General features: G+C 46.3%; 1 protein-coding gene across 1 annotated transcript in view; it reads right to left on the reverse strand.

The window, feature by feature from the left end:
* erbb4b (erb-b2 receptor tyrosine kinase 4b) overlaps window positions 1-21,859 on the reverse strand; it is a gene marked incomplete at both ends in the record, with an annotated part of 355,388 nt that overhangs the window by 211,125 nt on the left and 122,404 nt on the right. Inside the window, 2 exons of the mRNA XM_083638160.1 lie at window positions 7,223-7,288; window positions 10,986-11,117. Coding sequence (XP_083494286.1) covers window positions 7,223-7,288; window positions 10,986-11,117 — 198 coding nt within the window. The remainder of the gene's footprint in view (window positions 1-7,222; window positions 7,289-10,985; window positions 11,118-21,859) is intronic.

A 21,859-nucleotide genomic window follows, 5' to 3' on the forward strand; every position in this document is an offset into this window, starting at 1 on the left:
TAAAATGTAACCCCACTGACATGATTGCAAGTTCTTGGTAAACAACACGATAGCGTCATAATGGACATGAGTGTACCAAAGGCCACCTAGTGTTTTGAGTTATAAGCTTACGTTCGAGTATGGTCTCACTGTCGCCACTCGGCGGCGGCAAGGCTCCAAGTCAAGGCTGCGCAGAACCATGTCAGCACCTTAAAACCATCATCACTCCCCATGCCTAAACCCAACCAATCATCACTCATGTCACGAGGGGGGCTCGAGCCAACCGGTCGGCGACAAGCGTCGCCCGAGCCAACCGGTCGGCGACAAGCGTCGCCTTCTCGAGCCAACCGGTCGGCGACAAGCGTCGCCCGAGCCAACCGGTCGGCGACAAGCGTCGCCTTCTCGAGCCAACCGGTCGGCGACAAGCGTCGCCTTCCGCCCAGCGGGGTTCGAGCCAACCGTTCGCGGGGGGGGGGGGCGGGTTCGAGGGGGGCTCGAGCCAACCGGTCGGCGACAAGCGTCGCCCGAGCCAACCGGTCGGCGACAAGCGTCGCCTTCTCGAGCCAACCGGTCGGCGACAAGCGTGGCCTTCCGCCCAGCGGGGTTCGAGCCAACCGTTCGGCGACAAGCGGGTTCGAGGGGGGTTCGAGCCAACCGGTCGGCGACAAGCGTCGCCCGAGCCAACCGGTCGGCGACAAGCGTCGCCTTCTCGAGCCAACCGGTCGGCGACAAGCGTCGCCTTCCGCCCAGCGGGGTTCGAGCCAACCGTTCGCGGGGGGGGCGGGTTCGAGGGGGGCTCGAGCCAACCGGTCGGCGACAAGCGTCGCCCGAGCCAACCGGTCGGCGACAAGCGTCGCCTTCTCGAGCCAACCGGTCGGCGACAAGCGTCGCCTTCCGCCCAGCGGGGTTCGAGCCAACCGTTCGGCGACAAGCGTCGCCTTCTCAAGCCAACCGGTCGGCGACAAGCGTCGCCTTCCGCCCAGCGCCCGCCGTATCGCGAGGCGAGCTGACCGGTCGGCCTTTCAGGTTCTCTCTTTTGGGGGGTTCTCCGAGCGGATGCCCTCCTGCCTCAAGAAGAGAGGCATCCTGCCTCAGAGTCACTACGCCAAAGAATCAGTTGCCATGCTGCCACGCCATCAGAATTAATGCCATACTGCTTCAGGCCATGAATCCTATCGCCATGCCATACTCCAATAAAGCTTGCTGATTAACCTTACCCTCTGGTCTCTCATGATTGAAATGATGGTCTCGACCTAGTTTCAAGATGAAGACCAGTCACGCTGCCTCACGCCACACGTAATCTAGAGACATAGCGACCTTAGCATCACACGTAATCCTAGCGTGACGACAAGCGCAGTAATCCCAGCGTGACGTCGTTAATGTCGTCAGTGCAGTAGTGACGCACTTGCCTAGGTGACGGCGTTAATGTCGTCAGCGCCGAGGCCATGACGTGGCAGTATTTATAGCCACGCCGGGCGCCCCACGGTCCTTGTTCCCTGTCCTCCAGCGCCGCACTAAGCTGATCGAATTCCTTCTCTGGAAGCCGCGTTTCACCCCACCCACCTCCCCAGTCCACCACCAATGTATTGACTCCCGAAGAACCCCCTACGGGGGGGGGGTTCTCCGAGCGGATGCCCTCCCGCCTCAAGAAGAGAGGCATCCTGCCTCAGAGTCACTAGTCACCCTTCGGACAATCCATTCTAGCATCAACCATGTAAAGAAATGTCCAATGCCCATGTGCATTTTAGTTTTAGATATAGATTAAATTTGGGGAAATTTAAAATGGTAGATGCTAGAAGGGATCGGCCGGAGGTACCTAACCCCGCCTCTGACCCTTAACAATTATCACTGCACATGCCTAAACCCAACCCCTAAACTCAACCAATCATCACTCATGTCCCTTCGGACGGTCCATTCTAGCATCTCCCTTTAAAATTTTCACAAAAATAAGCTGGTTACGGTATATCCCCTAGTTTGATTTTAACTAATGGGTGGGGTCCGCACAGGTGGGGTCCGTGTCTGGCGCTGGCGTATCGGGCCCAACCACAGCCAAGTAGGGTATTCATGGTAAGATGGTTGTGAATAGAACCATCCGTCTCCCATGTGGCCCCTGCATCTACGTGGGAGCTGTGGGGGGGATAGTAGGACCGATAGTAGGACGCCATCCCCATCCCCAACACCATGATAATTTGGTCGTTGTGTGAGTGGAATTATCATTGATGCAGCTAGAGAATGCAGTTAAAGCTTGCCAGACTACCGGTCCTACTTATAGCCTCAGCAGGGAAGCTCAAGTGACATCACTGATGACATCACTCAATGATGACATCACAAGTGTGAGAGTGACATCACTGATGACACCATCACTGATGACATCACTCATCACTCACTGATGACATCATTGATGACATGAATCACTGATGACATGATGACATCACAATTGCTCAAGTGGCATTACTGGTAAAACAATTGCTTGAGTGTGAACGTAGATTATAAAACGGCTCTCTCAAATCAAGCAATCTGATTGGTTCACAGCCATTGTATAATTCCAGTAACCGAGTTCAATAACCCATGGCCATGGGTTATTGGTTGCCATGGCAACTCTCTTACTAAAAGGCAGCGCTGTGCTCGAGCCAAACAGCTTTCTCCTGATCTGCTGTATGGAGGGTCACTAGTCCTCAAGTCTTTGTACAATGAGTCATTATGGACGCATGATGGCGCAACTCTCTTACTAAAAGTACCTCAAAATCAAAATGGCGGAGACAGCTTTCAGATCCTTGTGAATCGATCTTCGCTTATAACTTTACTAATACTTCGCAGAAAATGATGTTTTGTACAAGAATAGACGCGGGCTAATGTCTTAACCCCTCTCTCGCGCGCCCTCACTCTTAACCCCGCATTTCTAAATAAGACGTAACATTACTTGGTGTCGGCCAGAGCTAGTGTCGGCATACGGCTCTGGTGTCGGGCTTTGCAAAAAGCTCTCAGCAAGCGCCAGGATTGGCCAATGTCGACTTCAGTCTCCAGAACGATCCAATCAAATCACCCGCACGTCTATCTTCTTGCTAGAGGTCCCGCCTTACAGTAGTGTTTCAACTGACTCTATCAGAATACCAGTCGGACTTATAGTATTATTATTATTATATTATTATACTTGGAAACCGTTTCATAAAAGCAATATAGCACTCGAGCAGCGTGTGTTGTGAAATATATCCCGCTGATAAGCTGTTATCCCACTCGGCCTGCGGCCTCGTGGGATAACAGCTTATCAGCGGGATATATTCATCACAACACACTTGCTCTCATGCTATATTGCTTAAATATACGCCCCCCCCACATTAAGACCATCGTTGATATCCATTAGTAGTAGTGAGCTGGTCGCGTGTATTGTTTTCCCAACCCAGTTTCCATGAAAGCACACATTTTATATATGTAAATGTATAGCACACACTATACGTGTTTTAAGCTATACATTTTATGCATAATATGACACATTAATTAAGTGGATATATATCACTTTATGCAAATAATAGATTATTTAAGTAGTAAAACAGATATTACTTACTGTTACATTGTTTTTACTTGGCTTTTAAAAATAATAATAATCTCTCTATAGTAGAAGTATATATCTGAGGGCTGCGGAGTGTCACTCACATATCGATTTAACGTTACTATGAAATAGTGGTGGGCGATATGACGATATTAGATCGTTAACGATTAGAATGGCTCCACAATCTGCCTTTCCAGACAGATCGTTAGTATCGTGCTACAAGCAGTGCACATTCTATCAGTTGCATTTTTATGTCTGAAAGACGACTCCAAGTCGTCCCCCCGCCTTCACTTGGCAAAGTGCATGTCTATGACATCATCAGTGGGTATGACATCATCAGTGATTTATGACATCACGGACCGCAAATCTATACTAGAATTGGGCATGTGATCTCATTGTGTTTGTGCATGACATCACATTTTTGTGTGATGTCACACCGATGACATCACTGATGACATCACCAATGACATCACAATTGTTCAAGTGACATCACTGGTGACATCAACATCCCCCTTATAACATAATTATGAAATAATGTGGCCAGGTCGGCGACCAAGCCTCATCACTGTCTATGACATCAGCAGTGTTTTATGACATTATTATTTAGGACGGCACGGTGGCTCAGTGGTTAACACTGTTGCCTCAGAGCAAGAAGGTCCCGGGTTCGAACCCCGGTCCGTCCCAGGTCCCTTCTGTTTGGAGTTTGCATGTTCTCCCCGTGTCCGTGTGGGTTTTCTCCAGGTGCTCCGGTTTCCTCCCACCATCAAAGAAAGACATGTATGTTAGGGTTAATACTCCTGTCAGTGCCCCTGGCCAAGGTACTGGCAAAAAGTACTGGAGTTGGTCCCCGGGCGCTGCAAAGTGGCTGCCCACTGCTCCCAGCTCTAGGAAGGTTCCTAGTAGAGGATGGGTCAAATGCAGAGGATGAATTTCCCCAAGGGGATAAATAAAGGATAACTTAACTTAACTGACATGATCGATGATACATGACATCTCTATTCACCACCCCCACTTTTTCTCTCTTCCGCGTTAGACGCAATTGGTGTTTGGCATGTCTCTCTCCACACACAGGCACACGCACACGCACACAGGCGCACACGTGCACACACACACACACGCACACACAGGCACACACACAGGCACATGCACACACGCACACACACACACACACACACACACACCCAGTTCAAAACAAAACGTATTTGGAATGTTACGTTCTCACCCTAAAATATATTAAAACTAAAACAGTTTGTTTTTTTGCTTGAAAACAGCTTTTTGGCAAGTTCATAAAATGATTAAGGTAGGCGTAATCTACTTCCGGGTCTAAAACGGAAAGACGATTACAAAATGACGTCATGCAGAAGCGTCCTAGCGTGGGCAAATAATAAGGTGAATAGCAGCCTCTAGAACTGTCATCGGCAACCACTGATCCATAGTGGCCACGTATGACATTATCGGCGACCTGGCCATTGTATGACATAATTGGCAAGCCAGCTACTTTCTTTCGACCTGGCCACTGGCCCACGTATGACATCATCGGTGACCTGGGCACTCGGCACCCTAGTGACCCTACAGACGTCTATTTTTTGGTGCAAATGCCAGGCAATTCCCAGAAACTTGGTGTATTTGTTACAACTACATCAGCCTACTGTTACTCAGCATTACAGCATTGCATCTGTGTGTGCGTGTGTGTTTCTCAAACTAACCCAGTCTGTCATAAAATGCCGTTCCCATACCATGATATATTGAGTGCCTTACATGTTCACAGTCCACACATCAGCACACATACACTGAATGTGCTGTGTCTACCACTTTGACTTCATGCAGTGCAGCTGCTAAAGAATAGGCAGCAGGGGAAATCAGTCTGTAAGTCTAAGATGAGGATTTTGAGTTGAGGTGCAGAAAAGAACCGAGGGGAGAAAGACAAGAGCAGGGAGACAGACTAGATACTTTACTGGCTTTGATATTGGAAGTGATTTATGCTACTGGTGATTATGTTGTGTATATAGATGTTTCACATGTTGAATAATACTAAATATATAAATTGTGCATGCATGCATGCGTGTCTGTTTGTGTGAATTCGTATATATACTGTAACTCGGGAGTTTAAAATAGACGATAGAGTTGTATGAATGTCACCTAGCAAAGGCTACACGGACCAAACAAAAATGAGGACTTGGAGAAGTCAGCAAGTAAGTTGGACTAACGTTACAAGTTCTGAAAATGTGTGCCTTCATTACTTATTCCAGCTAAACGTATCGGTTGTTCATATTGTCTATGAAAGGCAGCTGTGCTAGTCTAACGTTAGCATTAGCGAGCACTAACGTTAGCGCTTTACAACCGCAGTACAACCGATGCTGGAATGAGACACATATTTTCAGAACTTATCACTTCAGTCCTACTGTACATCCTCGCTAACTTCCAAGTCATCTCATCTTTTATTGTGGTCCGGAATCTGCTATTCCATGAGACTGGTGTGTTAACCAGGGAGCCCAGAGAGAACCATGAGACTGGTGTGTTAACCAGGGAGCCCAGAGAGAACCATGAGACTGGTGTGTTAACCAGGGAGCCCAGAGAGAACCATGAGACTGGTGTGTTAACCAGGGAGCCCAGAGAGAACCATGAGACTGGTGTGTTAACCAGGGAGCCCAGAGAGAACCATGAGACTGGTGTGTTAACCAGGGAGCCCAGAGAGAATCATGAGACTGGTGTGTTAACCAGGGAGCCCAGAGAGAACCATGAGACTGGTGTGTTAGCCAGGGAGCCCAGAGAGAACCATGAGACTGGTGTGTTAACCAGGGAGCCCAGAGAGAACCATGAGACTGGTGTGTTAGCCAGGGAGCCCAGAGAGAACCATGAGACTGGTGTGTTAGCCAGGGAGCCCAGAGAGAACCATGAGACTGGTGTGTTAACCAGGGAGCCCAGAGAGAACCATGAGACTGGTGTGTTAACCAGGGAGCCCAGAGAGAACCATGAGACTGGTGTGTTAGCCAGGGAGCCCAGAGAGAACCATGAGACTGGTGTGTTAGCCAGGGAGCCCAGAGAGAACCATGAGACTGGTGTGTTAGCCAGGGAGCCCAGAGAGAACCATGAGACTGGTGTGTTAGCCAGGGAGCCCAGAGAGAACCATGAGACTGGTGTGTTAGCCAGGGAGCCCAGAGAGAACCATGAGACTGGTGTGTTAGCCAGGGAGCCCAGAGAGAACCATGAGACTGGTGTGTTAGCCAGGGAGCCCAGAGAGAACCATGAGACTGGTGTGTTAGCCAGGGAGCCCAGAGAGAATCAGCTCCAGCAGGCAGCGATGTAGCAAGACGGCTGCCGCGCCGGCCAGGTGCCGTGGACACCTTGGTCTCTAGTGATTGGTTAGGGAAGAGCGAAGCCCGCCCCTCATAGAAATGCTCTGAAGTGAGTGCAATCTCAGACTAGAAGAGGACATGAGTTTATGAGTTGACAATTCAGTCTGAATATCAGGCTACCCATCTCACGCGAGCTGCACAAGGGCCCTAAGATGGTGACGGCCACACTTAGGCTTCAAAACGTGAAACGTGAAAATGGGAGATGTCACGTTGAGCTTGTCCATATTTTTAGACAGTCGATGGTTAAAATCAATCCTAAATTGTACCATGAAGTTAAATGAGGGTCAAATGGTGTCTCTTCTTAGTTCAGTTACAACATTAAATATAACTGTGTACTCACAGCTCTGGCACTGGTCCTCCTTGGGTCCCCAGCAGCGTCCATTACAGGAGCGATGGCACTTCTGACCTGCAGGCAACATCAGGGAAAGCCATGAGTGGCATATCCATTCAGAGATGTCAATAATACTACCAGTGTGGGCTATAGGGTTAGACTGATGAATGGGTTGTACCACTCCAACAGTGTGCTGATATATCAATGTGATTTTGACTTTTTATTAAAAATCAATCTGTGTGTGTGTGTGTGTGTGTGTGTGTGTGTGTGTGTGTGTGTGCAGTGTGTATGTATTTTTGTGTGTCAAAAAGGCTGAGGCGAAGACAGCTTTCAATAGCATTGGATTGTTGGGTAACACTTCTGTTCCACCATAAAACCAAACAGAAGAAGAAGAAAAAGAAGTACATCTGGGTGAGTTGCAGGGTTCACTGTAGCGGTTATGTAGCTTAGCATGATATACACTCCTCATATTTATCCATTTTCGAGAATATAGACGATTCATTTGAATTTGATGGCCACCTGTATGGAATAACGTCATATGGATTACAAGCAGCAGTCGGGAATACGGCGGGAGCTGCTATCTATGTGACAGACAGCAAACAGGTAAATAGATCGCTCATATTCTCGTTGCCTCTCTGATATAATAAGCATATGAGCCGCTGTGTGTCGGAAAATAATCTATTTACAGCCACATAAATACAGTGATTTCACATGCCCCGTTTTCCTCATTTTCAGGTCGCAGTTCAAAACATCGTTTTAGCAAATAATATCAAACCGAACTTGTCAGGGTGACTTAAAAATCATATTTAAAGCTAGAAATAAAGTCCAGGGTATAAAAAAACGGAATTCTCCTTAACTTGACGGCATTATTAGGAAGATCATACAGTAAAGTGCATTATAAGCATATTGTGAGTGCATGATAATGATTATAATCAGTATTATATCGTTTTAAAATAAACCTGTGCTGTTCTAGTCATAACTGGAACACCCAGAAACTTGAATAATCGTATAGCACCGGTTGTTTCGGGGAAGAAGATAATAACTCGTATCTCTCTATTCCGCGTCAGCACAGCACGCGGCTGTAGTTTTTAAATGAAAGGGGGGCCCTCGCAGCATTAGCAGGTGCTTTTTTGGAGGACTTAATTGACCGGCTGATAATTGACTGAGAGGGAAGTGAGCCTGGATGAGCGCAGAAGTGGTGTCCTCTGTCCATCAGCCACTCCAGATGAGAGCTATTAGAGTCAAGGCTGTTCCCCGACATGCGCCTCTCCATCACCTGCCCTCCTCCTCTCTGTGCCTCCATCCCTCTCTCCCCCGCACACTTAGTCCCTCTCGTCCCGCGCCCGACCCTCACTGACTCATCGCTTCCTTCTCTGCTGCTTTGCTGTGTGTCGATCTGCCTCTGTTTTTTGTCTTCTTCCATGCCCAATCTTCCCCTCAAACTAACACTCATGACAATGCTTGAGTGCTTGACAGCTTTGACTGTATAAAAGGTAGCATACAGGATAATAATATCAATAATGTCAGTCGGGGACAAGCGGTTGTATGCCACTGCTGAGTCTACAGCACCTCGGCTCCACTTAGTTCTGTCTCTCCTCAGAGCTGTCTGCCCCGCGAAGTCACGCCTTCATTTAGCGCCCGGGGGTCTTTGCCGTCTCGACTTCTAAATTGTCAGTGACCTTGAGTAAAACTGTCCCATCATCTTTCACAGCTTCTTTAAAACAGCCTCAGAGGTTAAGATGTCGGGAACGCTGCCATAACGGGGTGGTCGCGGGGCAAAAGACGAAAGGGGGCTTTTCAACTTGAATCGATGGGGCATGGATTTCTAGTCCCTTGCTTAGAAAAACAAACAGGTCAATAAAATATAAGAAGTGTGGCACAAATAAGTCAACAATAACAAAAACAACAGAACGCTGGCATCTCCCCAATGACCGGGATGGAGATTATGTTCTCAGTTGAAGGATTACAAGTTTGGAGACCCTTGATCTTCTGGCAGAGCAGAGGGCTTGCACAGGAGTTGGGCGACCAAAATGCATCAAGTTGCGGGTCGATGGAGGGGAAAGGGGGGCGGGGCGTTAAAGCAGTCGTGCAGAATATCAAGTCAGCGGCGAGCGCTCTGAAAGAGAAACCCAAGGACATGCAGAGAATTTCATTCTTGAAAATGCATGATAACAATAACAGATAGAAATATAGCCGCAAGTGGCCATTAGTGCAGTCCAAACACATTGGGCAAATTAGTTACTCTAGCATGAAGCGTTTAGAAATGATTGCACGTCTTTACCATCAATTTACATTTGTGCACTGTGGCCATCCCCCCCCCCCCCCCACACACACACACACACACACACACACACACACAAAACCTAGGCAATAGCCATAATTGATTCTAGGAAGTACATGGTGTGTGCAAAATGTTGTTGAGCTTACGTCAACTTTGGAGGACAAAAAGCACAAAAAAAGGGGGGGGGGGGCGGGACTAGTAATAACCACCTCGTTTGTATGCCTCCGCCAACAAGTGAAGTTGCAGTCCACATCCATGTCTGTCCAGACTCATACAAGCACAGATACCATTTTCCCTAGTCCCGCCCCCTTACTGATTATGCCCCCTCCCACCACCCACACCCCCCTAGCCATTCCCTCTACCCACCACTCAAACCCTGACTCTCTACGACCTTCTAATCAGTTCATCCTTGAGTCCAAGTGGATGTTTGAGCCAAATTTGAAGAAATTCCCTCAAGGCATTCCTGAGACGTTAACGAGCATGGAACAGGTGGTCGTGAGGTCACATTGACCTTGAACTTTGACCTTTGACCACCATAACCTAATCAGTTCATCCTTGAGTTCAAGTGGCCGTTTGAGCCAAATTTGTCAAATTTGCCAAACGTTTGAGCCAAATTTGCCAAACGTATGTACAGACGGACGGCACAAACATATTGCCTCCGACCACGGCTATCACTGGCAGAGGCATTAAAAAAAAGTGTAAAATTTGAGAAAATAATCATGGGCCATCATTTCTTGAGCCAAGAAATTAAAAAAAGATCAAGAAATCAAAGATTTAGGACTCATTGGCCAAAATATTAAGCTGCTTGTTATAGCGCCAACAGCTGGCAAAATCAGTGTAATTTTGCCTTAGTAGAGTAGATTTGAAACCTATCCAGCAAATTTGGTTGCTGTAGCACTTTCAGTTTCTGAGGTACAGATCATTTTAGGGAGGAAAATGAAGAACAAGAACAGGAACAAGAACAAGAAGAACATTCCTAACAAAAACGTTGGGGCTCAGTCAAGCAGCATGAGCGCAGGATTAAAAACAAAAAAGTGCCCGCGATTGGGAACATGAATGAATGGGCAAAATGAGGTCAGATGAGCAGCAGTTTCTCACCACTATGACCCCTGACAGATTACATTTTTAAGTTTCATGTTTTTTTTACCCTAATAAATCCCCTGATAACCATAAGCATTTATTGAGGCTTAGTCTTTTAGCTGATTGGGCAGTAGGGCATTGATGTGACGTGTTACTGTAAGCAGGGTGACAGAATGGGGTCAAAGGGGTGATGGTGTACCACCGGTGTTTTCACCGCTCACACGTGGGCACTTGGCACGCTTAGATACAGTCTTCTTATAGACATTAAGGGCAACTGATGAAGAAAACTATATCATTAATATACCTCTATTCTGCTGCTGTGTGTTTTTGGTATTGTTGGTGATTAGACAGAATGAAGATTGGGGACCTGAATGACCACAAAGTTTGTATGGAAAAAGGTGGGTTACTTACATGTGACGCTGCTATTGGTGGGCACCACTAAAGGGTTGAATCGTGGGCTTTTCACAATGTCCTGCCAGTGGATGGTGTCCGCATGACACAGGAATTTGTTCTGGTCCACGTACACACCTCCGCTCAGGATCTCTGTATGTGTGTGTGGGGGGGGGGGGGGGGAGAGAGAGAAGATGACTGTCAAGACGGATGCACACGGGGCCTGCTTCTGCCTGGAGCGGTGCAGCTAACTCATTAACCCTCTTTTGCACAGCGTTGCCATATGGCAACAATTGCTTTGTCTTGATTTTACTAAAAGGTAGTAATATAAAATCCATGTTTTATTGTTTAGTTGTGAAAAGGGGGTATTTTACTTTGAAGGAAAAAAACATGTATCCCATCACATGACCAGGAAATTCTGTATGCACTCCTGATGCCGCTAGTTTCTCACTATACATGTTTTCCACAGATTTTCTATTTGAAAGTGGATAGGTATAACCACATTATGTGGCTATAGTAATGGCTATACCTAATACCTATCCACCGTAAAATAGTCAGATGATGTTAGGGACTTAAGTTGACGTCTCTGACCTATAACCAGCGTCCCCAATGTTTTGCCATTTTAGCTGCTACTTCTACCAGAACTTTCTACTCCATTAGATTAGATTACTCTTGTTAACTACATCGCACACTGCTTGGACTGTCAATTCCTATTTAATGCCTGTTTAACTTGGACTGTAAATTAATATTTAATGCCTACTTAAAGGAACACTCTGCCCATTTTCCACCAGCTTTGTATCATTAGAACATCAGTAGTATATCAGAAAACTGTAAACTGTTTTGAAGTCTGTCATTTAATTTGACAGTTATTGAGTGTTAAAGTGTGGACCAGTGACATCACTGGTCCACACTAACTCAAATTAATAACTCATTAACTCAAATCAACTCTCAATAACTGTCAAACTAGATGAATGACAGACTGTTTGACAGTTATTGAGAGTTGATTTGAGTTAATGAGTTATTTATTTGAGTTAGTGTGGACCAGTGATGTCACTGGTCCACACTTTAACACTCAATAACTGTCAAATTAAATGACAGACTTCAAAACAGTTTACAGTTTTCTGATATACTACTGATGTTCTAATGATACAAAGCTGGTTGAAAATGGGCGGAGTGTTCCTTTAACACTCCTATTCGTGTATATATAGAGTACCGGAGGGATGACGTCTTTTTGTAGGCTTACCCAGAAATCGCCATAATTTCACAAGGGGAAAAGTGAATGGGATTTTAGCATGGGGATTTCGGTTAAATGCATGAAATAAGGTCTGTAGTTAACACAAGCTTATGGAAGTGGAAATTTGTGTTCAGCAGGATAATCTTCACAAACGAGGACCACTTTCATCACTTTTGAAGCCTTTTCTGAAAATCACGTTTAAAAAAGAAACCTAAAATCCCATTGCCTTTTCCCCTTATGAACCAACATGGTGGCGATTTGCTACTTCGGACTCATTCCTGCAGTACTCTATTGTATATATTTGACGGCACTTGAAATGTTTGATTTTGTCTTTTAGATATTTTCCTATTTCCCTCTTATGTCAGAATATTGATATGGCCGCTACGCTGCATATACTTACACGAAGACAAAGTCCTTGTATGTAATCTTGCATACTGTGGCCATAAAAGTGATTGTGATTTAGCCCTGCCTTGCCTTTTCATCCACTGAGAAACACGAAAAAAGATACATGCACACAAACACAGAACCGTACATCACAGTCAGCACTGCCCAGAGGAAGGCATGGGGGGGGGACTGATCCAGTCTGGCCTTAGTTCAGACTCACAGAGCGGATCTAGAGTTGTTTTTGTGAGGGAGCTCAGTCAGTCATGTCATATTGCTCCCCCTGATCTTCTCTTGTTTGATTGTTTTCCTCTTCCTTCCCTTCCCTATGCTGTAAGCAGACATAATCAATTATGCCCTAGTGCCACCGCGTCACTATAGTCAGGGGTGGCGGCCCGCAAGCGCCCCCCTGTGTGGCCCGCGCTGGAATTACAGTGCTCCGCTTAATAAGTGTCCAAATGTCATTCTGGCCAATACTCTACAGTACTGTTATAGCGTTTCAGTCTGGAACATGGAATATCTTTCAATAATCTTTATGACTAAAAGGCTAAAAGTAATCTCATGTGTAAGAAATTACTGTTCTACATTGAAGTAAAAATGTAAATAATGAACTTGTTGGTTTTGGATTTATTTAGCTTCAAGAGTGCATTTTTGTTCGTGTGACCTCAACACAGGCTTTGAGAATCCCGGGCCACCTACTGATACTTATGCTTAAATTAACCCACTCATATTCTGGTTTATTTCAAGAAAAACATTTTGGCTAGTGGAAATTCTAATTGGCTGATAACTTTAAAATCTAGCAGCCCATATTGGCAGGTGGTCAAAAAAGTTAATTTCAAGCCCTGCAGCGAGAGCAGGTGGTGACATAGGAGTGAGTGAGAAAAGGATCAAATATTGGTGGTTAAGACTGAATAATGACATCAGAACTGTTCATTTAAAATTTGTTATTCCTCTAAACCTGGCTTCAAATGTCCCAAATTTTTCGCGCCGGCGCTGTTCGGCCCCCAGCCCTCAGCAAAATCTGGCCCTCTGGTAGCGAGGAAATTTTTTTGTGGCCCTCTCTATCATCAAAGTTGCCCATACCTGATAGAGAGGCAAAGTGACCGCCTATACTTCATGCTTCAGCACTGTACCAGAGATTTTCATCCGCCATTTATTTTCCCATAGACATTTCGTAAAATGCTTATAAAAATAGTTTTACTTTGTCAGCTATATTTAGAATTGGGAGAAAGAACATTTCACTCAGTCCAAAACTCAAAAAAACGACATTGAAAGAATATTTTCTTTAAATCCGCAATTCTTTTACGTTTTGGTCCGACTGTTATGTGGTCTCTCCTGTTTCTAAATATAGCTGAACTGTTTGGTTTGAACAAGTAAAAACATTTTTATAAGCATTTTACGAAATGTCTATTATGGGAAAATAAATGGCAGATGAAAATCTCTGGTACAGTGCTGAAGCAGGAAGTAGGCGGTCACTTTGCCTCTCTATAATCCCCCATGCCCCATCAAGGGACAGCAGCTTCTAACACGTTTGTAATTTCATATTTCATCAAGGTGGAGGGATGATAGGCGGGTATCCTGCCCTCCCTAATATGCATTTCCTTGTCCGCTGATGATCAACAGATTTAGAGGGGGTGAAGGGGGGGATTGATTCGCGGGAAACCTTTCGCCACACACACCTCAGTCTTACACACACACACACACACACACACACACACACACACACACACACACACACACACACACAGCCCATTGAGTGATTGGACATGGAGGGTGACTGATTATTGTTGTGGTGCAGGAGTTGGGATAATGCTTAATCCTGACTTATGTGTGCGAGGGAGAGAGATAGTGGGGAAGAGAGAGGGAGAGAGAGATAGTGGGGAAGAGAGGGGCAGAGAGGGAGAGAGATAGTGGGGAAGAGAGGGGCAGAGAGGGAGAGCGATAGTGAGGAAGAGAGAGGCAGAGAGGGAGAGAGATAGTGGGGAAGAGAGGGGCAGAGAGGGAGAGCGATAGTGAGGAAGAGAGAGCCTGAGAGGGAGAGAGATAGTGGGGAAGAGAGGGGCAGAGAGGGAGAGCGATAGTGGGGAAGAGAGGGGCAGAGAGGGAGAGAGATAGTGGGGAAGAGAGGGGCAGAGAGGGAGAGCGATAGTGAGGAAGAGAGAGGCAGAGAGGGAGAGAGATAGTGAGGAAGAGAGAGGCAGAGAGATAGTGGGGAAGAGAGAGGCAGAGAGGGAGAGAGATAGTGAGGAAGAGAGAGGCAGAGAGGGAGAGAGATAGTGAGGAAGAGAGAGGCAGAGAGGGAGAGAGATAGTGAGGAAGAGAGAGGCAGAGAGGGAGAGAGATAGTGGGGAGGAGAGAGGCAGAGAGGGAGAGAGATAGTGGGGAGGAGAGAAGGAGAGAGGCAGAGAGATAGTGGGGAAGAGAGGGGCAGAGAGGGAGAGAGATAGTGAGGAAGAGAGAGGCAGAGAGGGAGAGAGATAGTGAGGAAGAGAGAGGCAGAGAGATAGTGGGGAAGAGAGAGGCAGAGAGGGAGAGAGATAGTGGGGAGGAGAGACGCAGAGAGAGAGATAGTGGGGAAGAGAGGGGCAGAGAGGGAGAGAGATAGTGGGGAAGAGAGGGGCAGAGAGGGAGAGAGATAGTGAGGAAGAGAGAGGCAGAGAGGGAGAGAGATAGTGGGGAGGAGAGAGGCAGAGAGGGAGAGAGATAGTGGGGAGGAGAGAGGCAGAGAGGGAGAGAGATAGTGGGGAGGAGAGAAGGAGAGAGGCAGAGAGATAGTGGGGAAGAGAGGGGCAGAGAGGGAGAGAGATAGTGAGGAAGAGAGAGGCAGAGAGGGAGAGAGATAGTGAGGAAGAGAGAGGCAGAGAGATAGTGGGGAAGAGAGAGGCAGAGAGATAGTGGGGAGGAGAGACGCAGAGAGAGAGATAGTGGGGAAGAGAGGGGCAGAGAGGGAGAGAGATAGTGGGGAAGAGAGGGGCAGAGAGGGAGAGAGATAGTGAGGAAGAGAGAGGCAGAGAGAGAGATAGTGGGGAAGAGAGAGGCAGAGAGGGAGAGAGATAGTGGGGAGGAGAGAGGCAGAGAGAGAGATAGTGGGGAAGAGATAGGCAGAGAGAGAGATATAGTGGGGAGGAGAGAGGCAGAGAGAGAGATAGTGGGGAAGAGAGAGGCAGAGAGAGAGCTAGTGGGGAGGAGAGAGGCAGAGAGAGAGATAGTGGGGAAGTGAGGGGCAGAGAGGGAGAGAGATAGTGGGGAGGAGAGAGGCAGAGAGGGAGAGAGATAGTGGGGAGGAGAGAGGGAGAGAGATAGTGGGGAAGAGAGAGGCAGAGAGGGAGAGAGATAGTGGGGAGGAGAGAGGCAGAGAGGGAGAGAGATAGTGGGGAGGAGAGAGGCAGAGAGGGAGAGAGATAGTGGGGAGGAGAGACGCAGAGAGAGAGATAGTGGGGAAGTGAGGGGCAGAGAGGGAGAGAGATAGTGGGGAGGAGAGAGGCAGAGAGGGAGAGAGATAGTGGGGAAGTGAGGGGCAGAGAGGGAGAGAGATAGTGGGGAGGAGAGACGCAGAGAGAGAGATAGTGGGGAAGTGAGGGGCAGAGAGGGAGAGAGATAGTGGGGAGGAGAGACGCAGAGAGATAGATAGTGGGGAAGTGAGGGGCAGAGAGGGGGAGAGATAGTGGGGAGGAGAGAGGCAGAGATATAGTGGGGAAGAGAGAGGCAGAGAAGGGGAGAGATAGTGGGGAGGAGAGAGGCAGAGAGGGATAGAAATAGTGGGGAAGAGAGAGGCAGAGAAGGGGAGAGATAGTGGGGAAGAGAGAGGGAGAGAGATAGTGGGGAGGAGAGAGGCAGAGAGGGAGATAGATAGTGGGGAGGAGAGAGGCAGAGAGGGAGAGAGGTAGTGGGGAGGAGAGAGGCAGAGAGGGAGAGAGATAGTGGGGAAGAGAGGGGCAGAGAGGGAGAGCGATAGTGAGGAAGAGAGAGCCTGAGAGGGAGAGAGATAGTGGGGAAGAGAGGGGCAGAGAGGGAGAGCGATAGTGGGGAAGAGAGGGGCAGAGAGGGAGAGAGATAGTGGGGAAGAGAGAGGCAGAGAGGGAGAGAGATAGTGGGGAAGAGAGGGGCAGAGAGGGAGAGAGATAGTGGGGAGGAGAGATAGTGGGGAGGAGAGAGGGAGAGAGATAGTGGGGAGGAGAGAGGGAGAATATCCAAAAGCACCGTGGTGCCAGCAGGTATGACAGCATGTTGATAAAAAAAGTAAAAGAGTGTGAAAACGGGCTGATTCAAGGACACGTTTACGGCTGCATTCCTTCCACGGCAGTTTCCACAACTCTCTATGAAAATGGTTAGCCTACTACAGGATTTATTCATACTCCAATCCACTATTGGTGAATTATATAAACCCTAAGAGCACTCACTATAGGCTATATTTTCATTTCTAATGTTAAATTGCACTGTTTTGCTTAATTGATTATTAATGCCACCAAATAATACACTCGGTCACGTTGGGAACTTTATATTTCTCCTTGATGCATGAAAAAATAGATAAATTTCCCGGGCTTCCCGGGAAAGAGGGGTTCATTTCCCGTTTCCTCATGCCTAATTTTCGGGAAAAATATGAAACCTTAGCATCCCCTAATCAAAAAACAAAATAATTAAAACACAAAGGGACACTGTTTGCTTTAATTCCTACAAACCACTTGGCTTTGCTTGGTGTGTAGATCTGCCAAACACAGACCAAACACACAAACAAACCCCACAACACAAGTAAATAAATGGTAACGTGTGTTGTGTCCAACTCTGTTCTCCCGTTAGCTGGTGTTTCCCGTTGCGGGTCCCTTCGCAGTTGATTTTCGGTTTCACCATGGTTATTCGTAGCGCTGCCTGCTGGAGATCTGCACTCTACTGAGTGCACTTTTCTAGTTGGGTACAACGACGACACATGTCACTTATAGAAGCAGCTCCACTGCTTAATCGTTAGGTGATGTCACTGTCTGATGACATCACTCACTGAAGACATCATCACCGAAGAATCACAATTGGTCAGTGTTATTGGTGTGACCTGGCCACTTACTTTCTTTCTTTCTTTCTTTCTTTCGTAGGGATAGACAGACAGACATACATACATACGGGGGACCCTCTTATAGTGATGCCCTTATAGACGGTTTTCACCAGAGCGCAACCCCACAGCACTTCCTTTTTCTCAGCATTCGGCAAACTGCAGAAATATTTACTCGACATCGTTACTTTTGTTTTAGCTGCTCAGCTGTATAGACGGTTTTCACGGAATTGTCAGTCCTGCACTTGAATGTTTTTTTTTCTTTTATGTCCATAGCAAACACTGCAACAGGAAGTGAGCGGGGGTTCAATTTAGAATGTTTTTGTTGTCAAGTTAAAACCGTCTATAGTCTAACAGCAAGTCCTCAAAAAAGGCTTTAGTTTTCGAGATACCCCTACCCCTCGGTAGAACAAATGACAACAATGATTTTTCTTATCTTTAGGGTCTCCCATTAATGAAATTGATTCTTGTCAAATTTTATTTTTGGGGAAAAAATGTTTTTTTGGCTGTTCTTTAGAACTACCCCAAGCCCTGAAAAAGAGCCAAATTAGGCCAGTCCGAATAGGGGAAAGGTGACAAAAAAGTCCATAACATGAGAATGCTCACTCTTTTCCTCATCAGATTTGCTGAGGTATGAGCCAGGTGGCTGCCCTACATCACCAAATAGTCAGAAAATGATTTACATAAAAAGATCATCAATTATAGTCCTGTAAATATAGCTTTAGTTTAGGCGGAAATTGTACTTTGTGGTGATAGGAACATATGATTCCATCACTTTTCTCTCATTTATCAGAAAAACAGAAATCCATGAAACTTATACCATTACTGAATTGTCTGGGTGCTATTGAACACTGACCAGTAGTTGAATGGAGATATCTGGTACCGTTATATTGCAAATGAGATTTCTTTAGACATAGGCCTACTACCTCTTCTCTGAAACAGTCAAATTAGGTCATTCTGAATGGGTGATAAGTGGCATAATAGCCTATAAGTTAAGAATGCTTACTCTGTTGGTCATCATATTTGGAGAGGGAAATACCAGGTGGCTGAATTACATCACCAAATAGTCTGAATGTGGGTAAACCAATAAAATAAAGTTGATCTAAATTACAAACCACCTGGAGCGGCAGGAGGTAGAGCAGGTCGTCCACTAATCGCTTTGGATAAAAGAGGTCGGTGGTTCGATTCCCACCTCCTCCAGTCTGCATGTCGAAGTGTCCATGGGCAAGATACTGAACCCCAATTGCTCCTGATGATGTGCCAGCACCCTGCGTGGCAGCCTGCCGCGATCGGTGTATGAATGGGTGAATGTACCTACTGATTGTAAAGCGCATTGGATAAAAGCACTATATAAATGCAGTCCATTTACCATTTACCATAAAACAGAAATACAAGGTGTAAATATTGGAAGTTTTATTGAAACTGGAACATTAATCCAAGTATAATAGTAATCATAATACATAATACACAATCACAAAAACAGACTAGAAAAACGGACTAGAAAACAAAATAACCAAGGCAAAAATAAAACAGAACAGAGAAATAAAAAGTGACTGCTTATTTGTCCAGGTATATGGACACTTTTTTCACAGCAAAAGTCCAAATATCCAAATATTAAATACAGTATCAGCCCTTTGTTGAATGTATTATGACCCTACCAGATTATTGTGCTAGTGTTTGGGAATCTGGGGCACATTCACAACCTTATGTGACTGCAATTGTAAGGATTGCAAAAGACTGATGCAAACAAAACTGTCTAAATATTGTTCAGTCTGGAGGCTGTTCTAAAAACAGGACAGACAATAACACAAAACATATAGTCATCTAAAAATCTGTATAAAAAAAATCCCCATCACAAACATAAAATAGATTTAGACACCAATAAATATGGTACTTCCTAAAATCATCCATAATTAGTCACACTCAAAATTGCATTAGAAACTACAGTACATAAACACACTTACTCAAGAAAAAAAGACAATCATCACAGTAAAACACATTATACTCACAGGACCCACCAAAAATTAGGCCTACTATCATCATCATTGACAGCTTCCCTGTTCCCTTTTCCACCCAAGTCAAGAGCCCCCATTCTGGAGAGCACCCTTTACTTTGCACCCCACATAAAAAACATCACCCGGTCTGCTTTCTTCCACATCCGCAACATCTCCAGACTCCGCCCATCCCTGTCCCAACACAGCACCGAAGTCCTCCTCACACATGTTACATCCCAGATTGATTACTGCAACTCTCTTCTCTCTGGCCTACCCACCAAATTGCTCAACAGACTCCAAATGCCTGGATCATCACCCACACTAAATCATCTGACCACCTCACCCCTGTCCTCATTCAACTCCACTGGCTTCCCATTCACTACCGGATTAACTTCAAAAACCTTCTGCTCACTTACAAAGCCCTACACAACCTAGTACCCACACATCTCTCTGACCTCCTCCAGGAATAGACCCCTTTCCGCTCCCTACGCTCTTCCTCAGCTGGCCTCCTGACCGTCCCCACCTCTCGCCTCAGTACCATGGGTGCTAGGGCCTTCAGCTGCTCTGCACCCAGACTCTGGAACTCCTTGCCCCCACACATCCAACAGTCTGACTTCATCACCACATTCAAATCCCACCTCAAAACCCACCTGTTCAAATTGGCCTACTCACTTTAATCATATACAGCACTTAATCTGTTATTCGCCTGCCGTGTGTATCTCATTGTATTTTAATGGTGCTGGTGTTTGCCATGCCTGTTGTTTTTATGTATGATCTTTTAGAATGTTATGTCTCTTATGCACTGTACAATGACCTTGGGTGTTTTGAAAGGTGTCACCAAATAAAATTATTATTATTAGTATTATGCCACTTATCCCCCCATTCGGAATTTTGACTGTTTCAGAGAAAAGGTAGGCCTATGTCTAAAGTAATCTCATTTGCAATAGAACGGTACCAGATATTTACTTTACTTTACTTTATGTCATTTAGCAGACGCTTTTGTCCAAAGCGACTTACAATGCAATACAATACAGTGCAGTACAATATACAATCAAAGAATACACATTATCAGCAACAATACAGAAAAATATATCACGCAATGAACAAGGTAAAAAACAACAAATACTTATAAAAGTATCACTTATAAAGACACAGCAAACAATAAGCATGGTGAACAATCAACAATTGAAAAGTAGCACTCTGCTGTAGCGCTTTCAGCGCTCTACTGAAAGGTCTGATCTGGAAGGGCCAAAATATAGTCCAAATAGGTGAGTCTTAAGTCTCCGACGGAAAATAGGCAGTGTTTCGGCTGAGCTGACCGAAAGGGGGAGCTCACTCCACCATTTTGGCGCTAAAGAGGAAAAGAGTCGGGGTCTAGAAGAGCGACCCCCAGGTCCGCAGATTAATGGAGGGGCTAGACGGACAGGACGGGTGGAGGTACGGAGAGAGCTATGCAGTGGTTGGAGCTTGACCATGGACTGTAGATATATCGGGGCTGACCGGTGGAGTGCCCTGTAAGCCAGTACCAGAGACTTGAATCTGATGCGTGAAAGAATGGGAAGCCAGTGGAGTTTATGGAGGAGGTGAGTGACGTGAGAGAATTTGGGCAGGTTATATACCAGACGGGCTGCAGAGTTTTGAATTAATTGAAGAGGTCGGATAGCAGAAGCAGGTAACCCTGCCAACAGAACATTGCAATAATCCATGCGGGAGAGAACCAATGCCTGGACCAGGAGTTGAGTCGCCTCTATTGAGAGACAGGACCGAATCCTACGGATGTTGTAGAGTGAAAATCTGCAGGCGCGGGCAGTGGCTGCGATGAAGGCTGAGTTTGATAGCTGGTTATCCAGGATTACGCCAAGGTTTTTTACTGTTTGAGAGGGCAGTATGGTAGTGTTTTCAATGGAGATGGAGAGGTCACTGAGAGGACAGTCTTTAGCCGGGAGGAAGAGGAGCTCAGTTTTATCAATGTTCAATTTGAGATGGTGTGCGGACATCCAGGCTGCAATGTCATTGAGGCAGGAGGCAAGGCGGGCTACAATTTGGGTGTCAGAGGGGGGGAAAGAAAGGAAAAGTTGCGTGTCATCGGCGTAACAATGGTAAGAGAAACCGTGAGAGGCTATCACATGGCCGAGCGATCTGATGTACAAAAGAAAAAGGAAAGGGCCCAGGACTGAGCCCTGGGGTACACCAGTGGTAAGAGTGGAGGGTCGAGAAAGGGCACCTCGCCATAACACCTGGTATG

The sequence above is a fragment of the Poromitra crassiceps genome (assembly GCF_964638095.1).
Source record: "Poromitra crassiceps genome assembly, chromosome: 6".
Lineage (NCBI taxonomy): Eukaryota > Metazoa > Chordata > Actinopteri > Beryciformes > Melamphaidae > Poromitra > Poromitra crassiceps.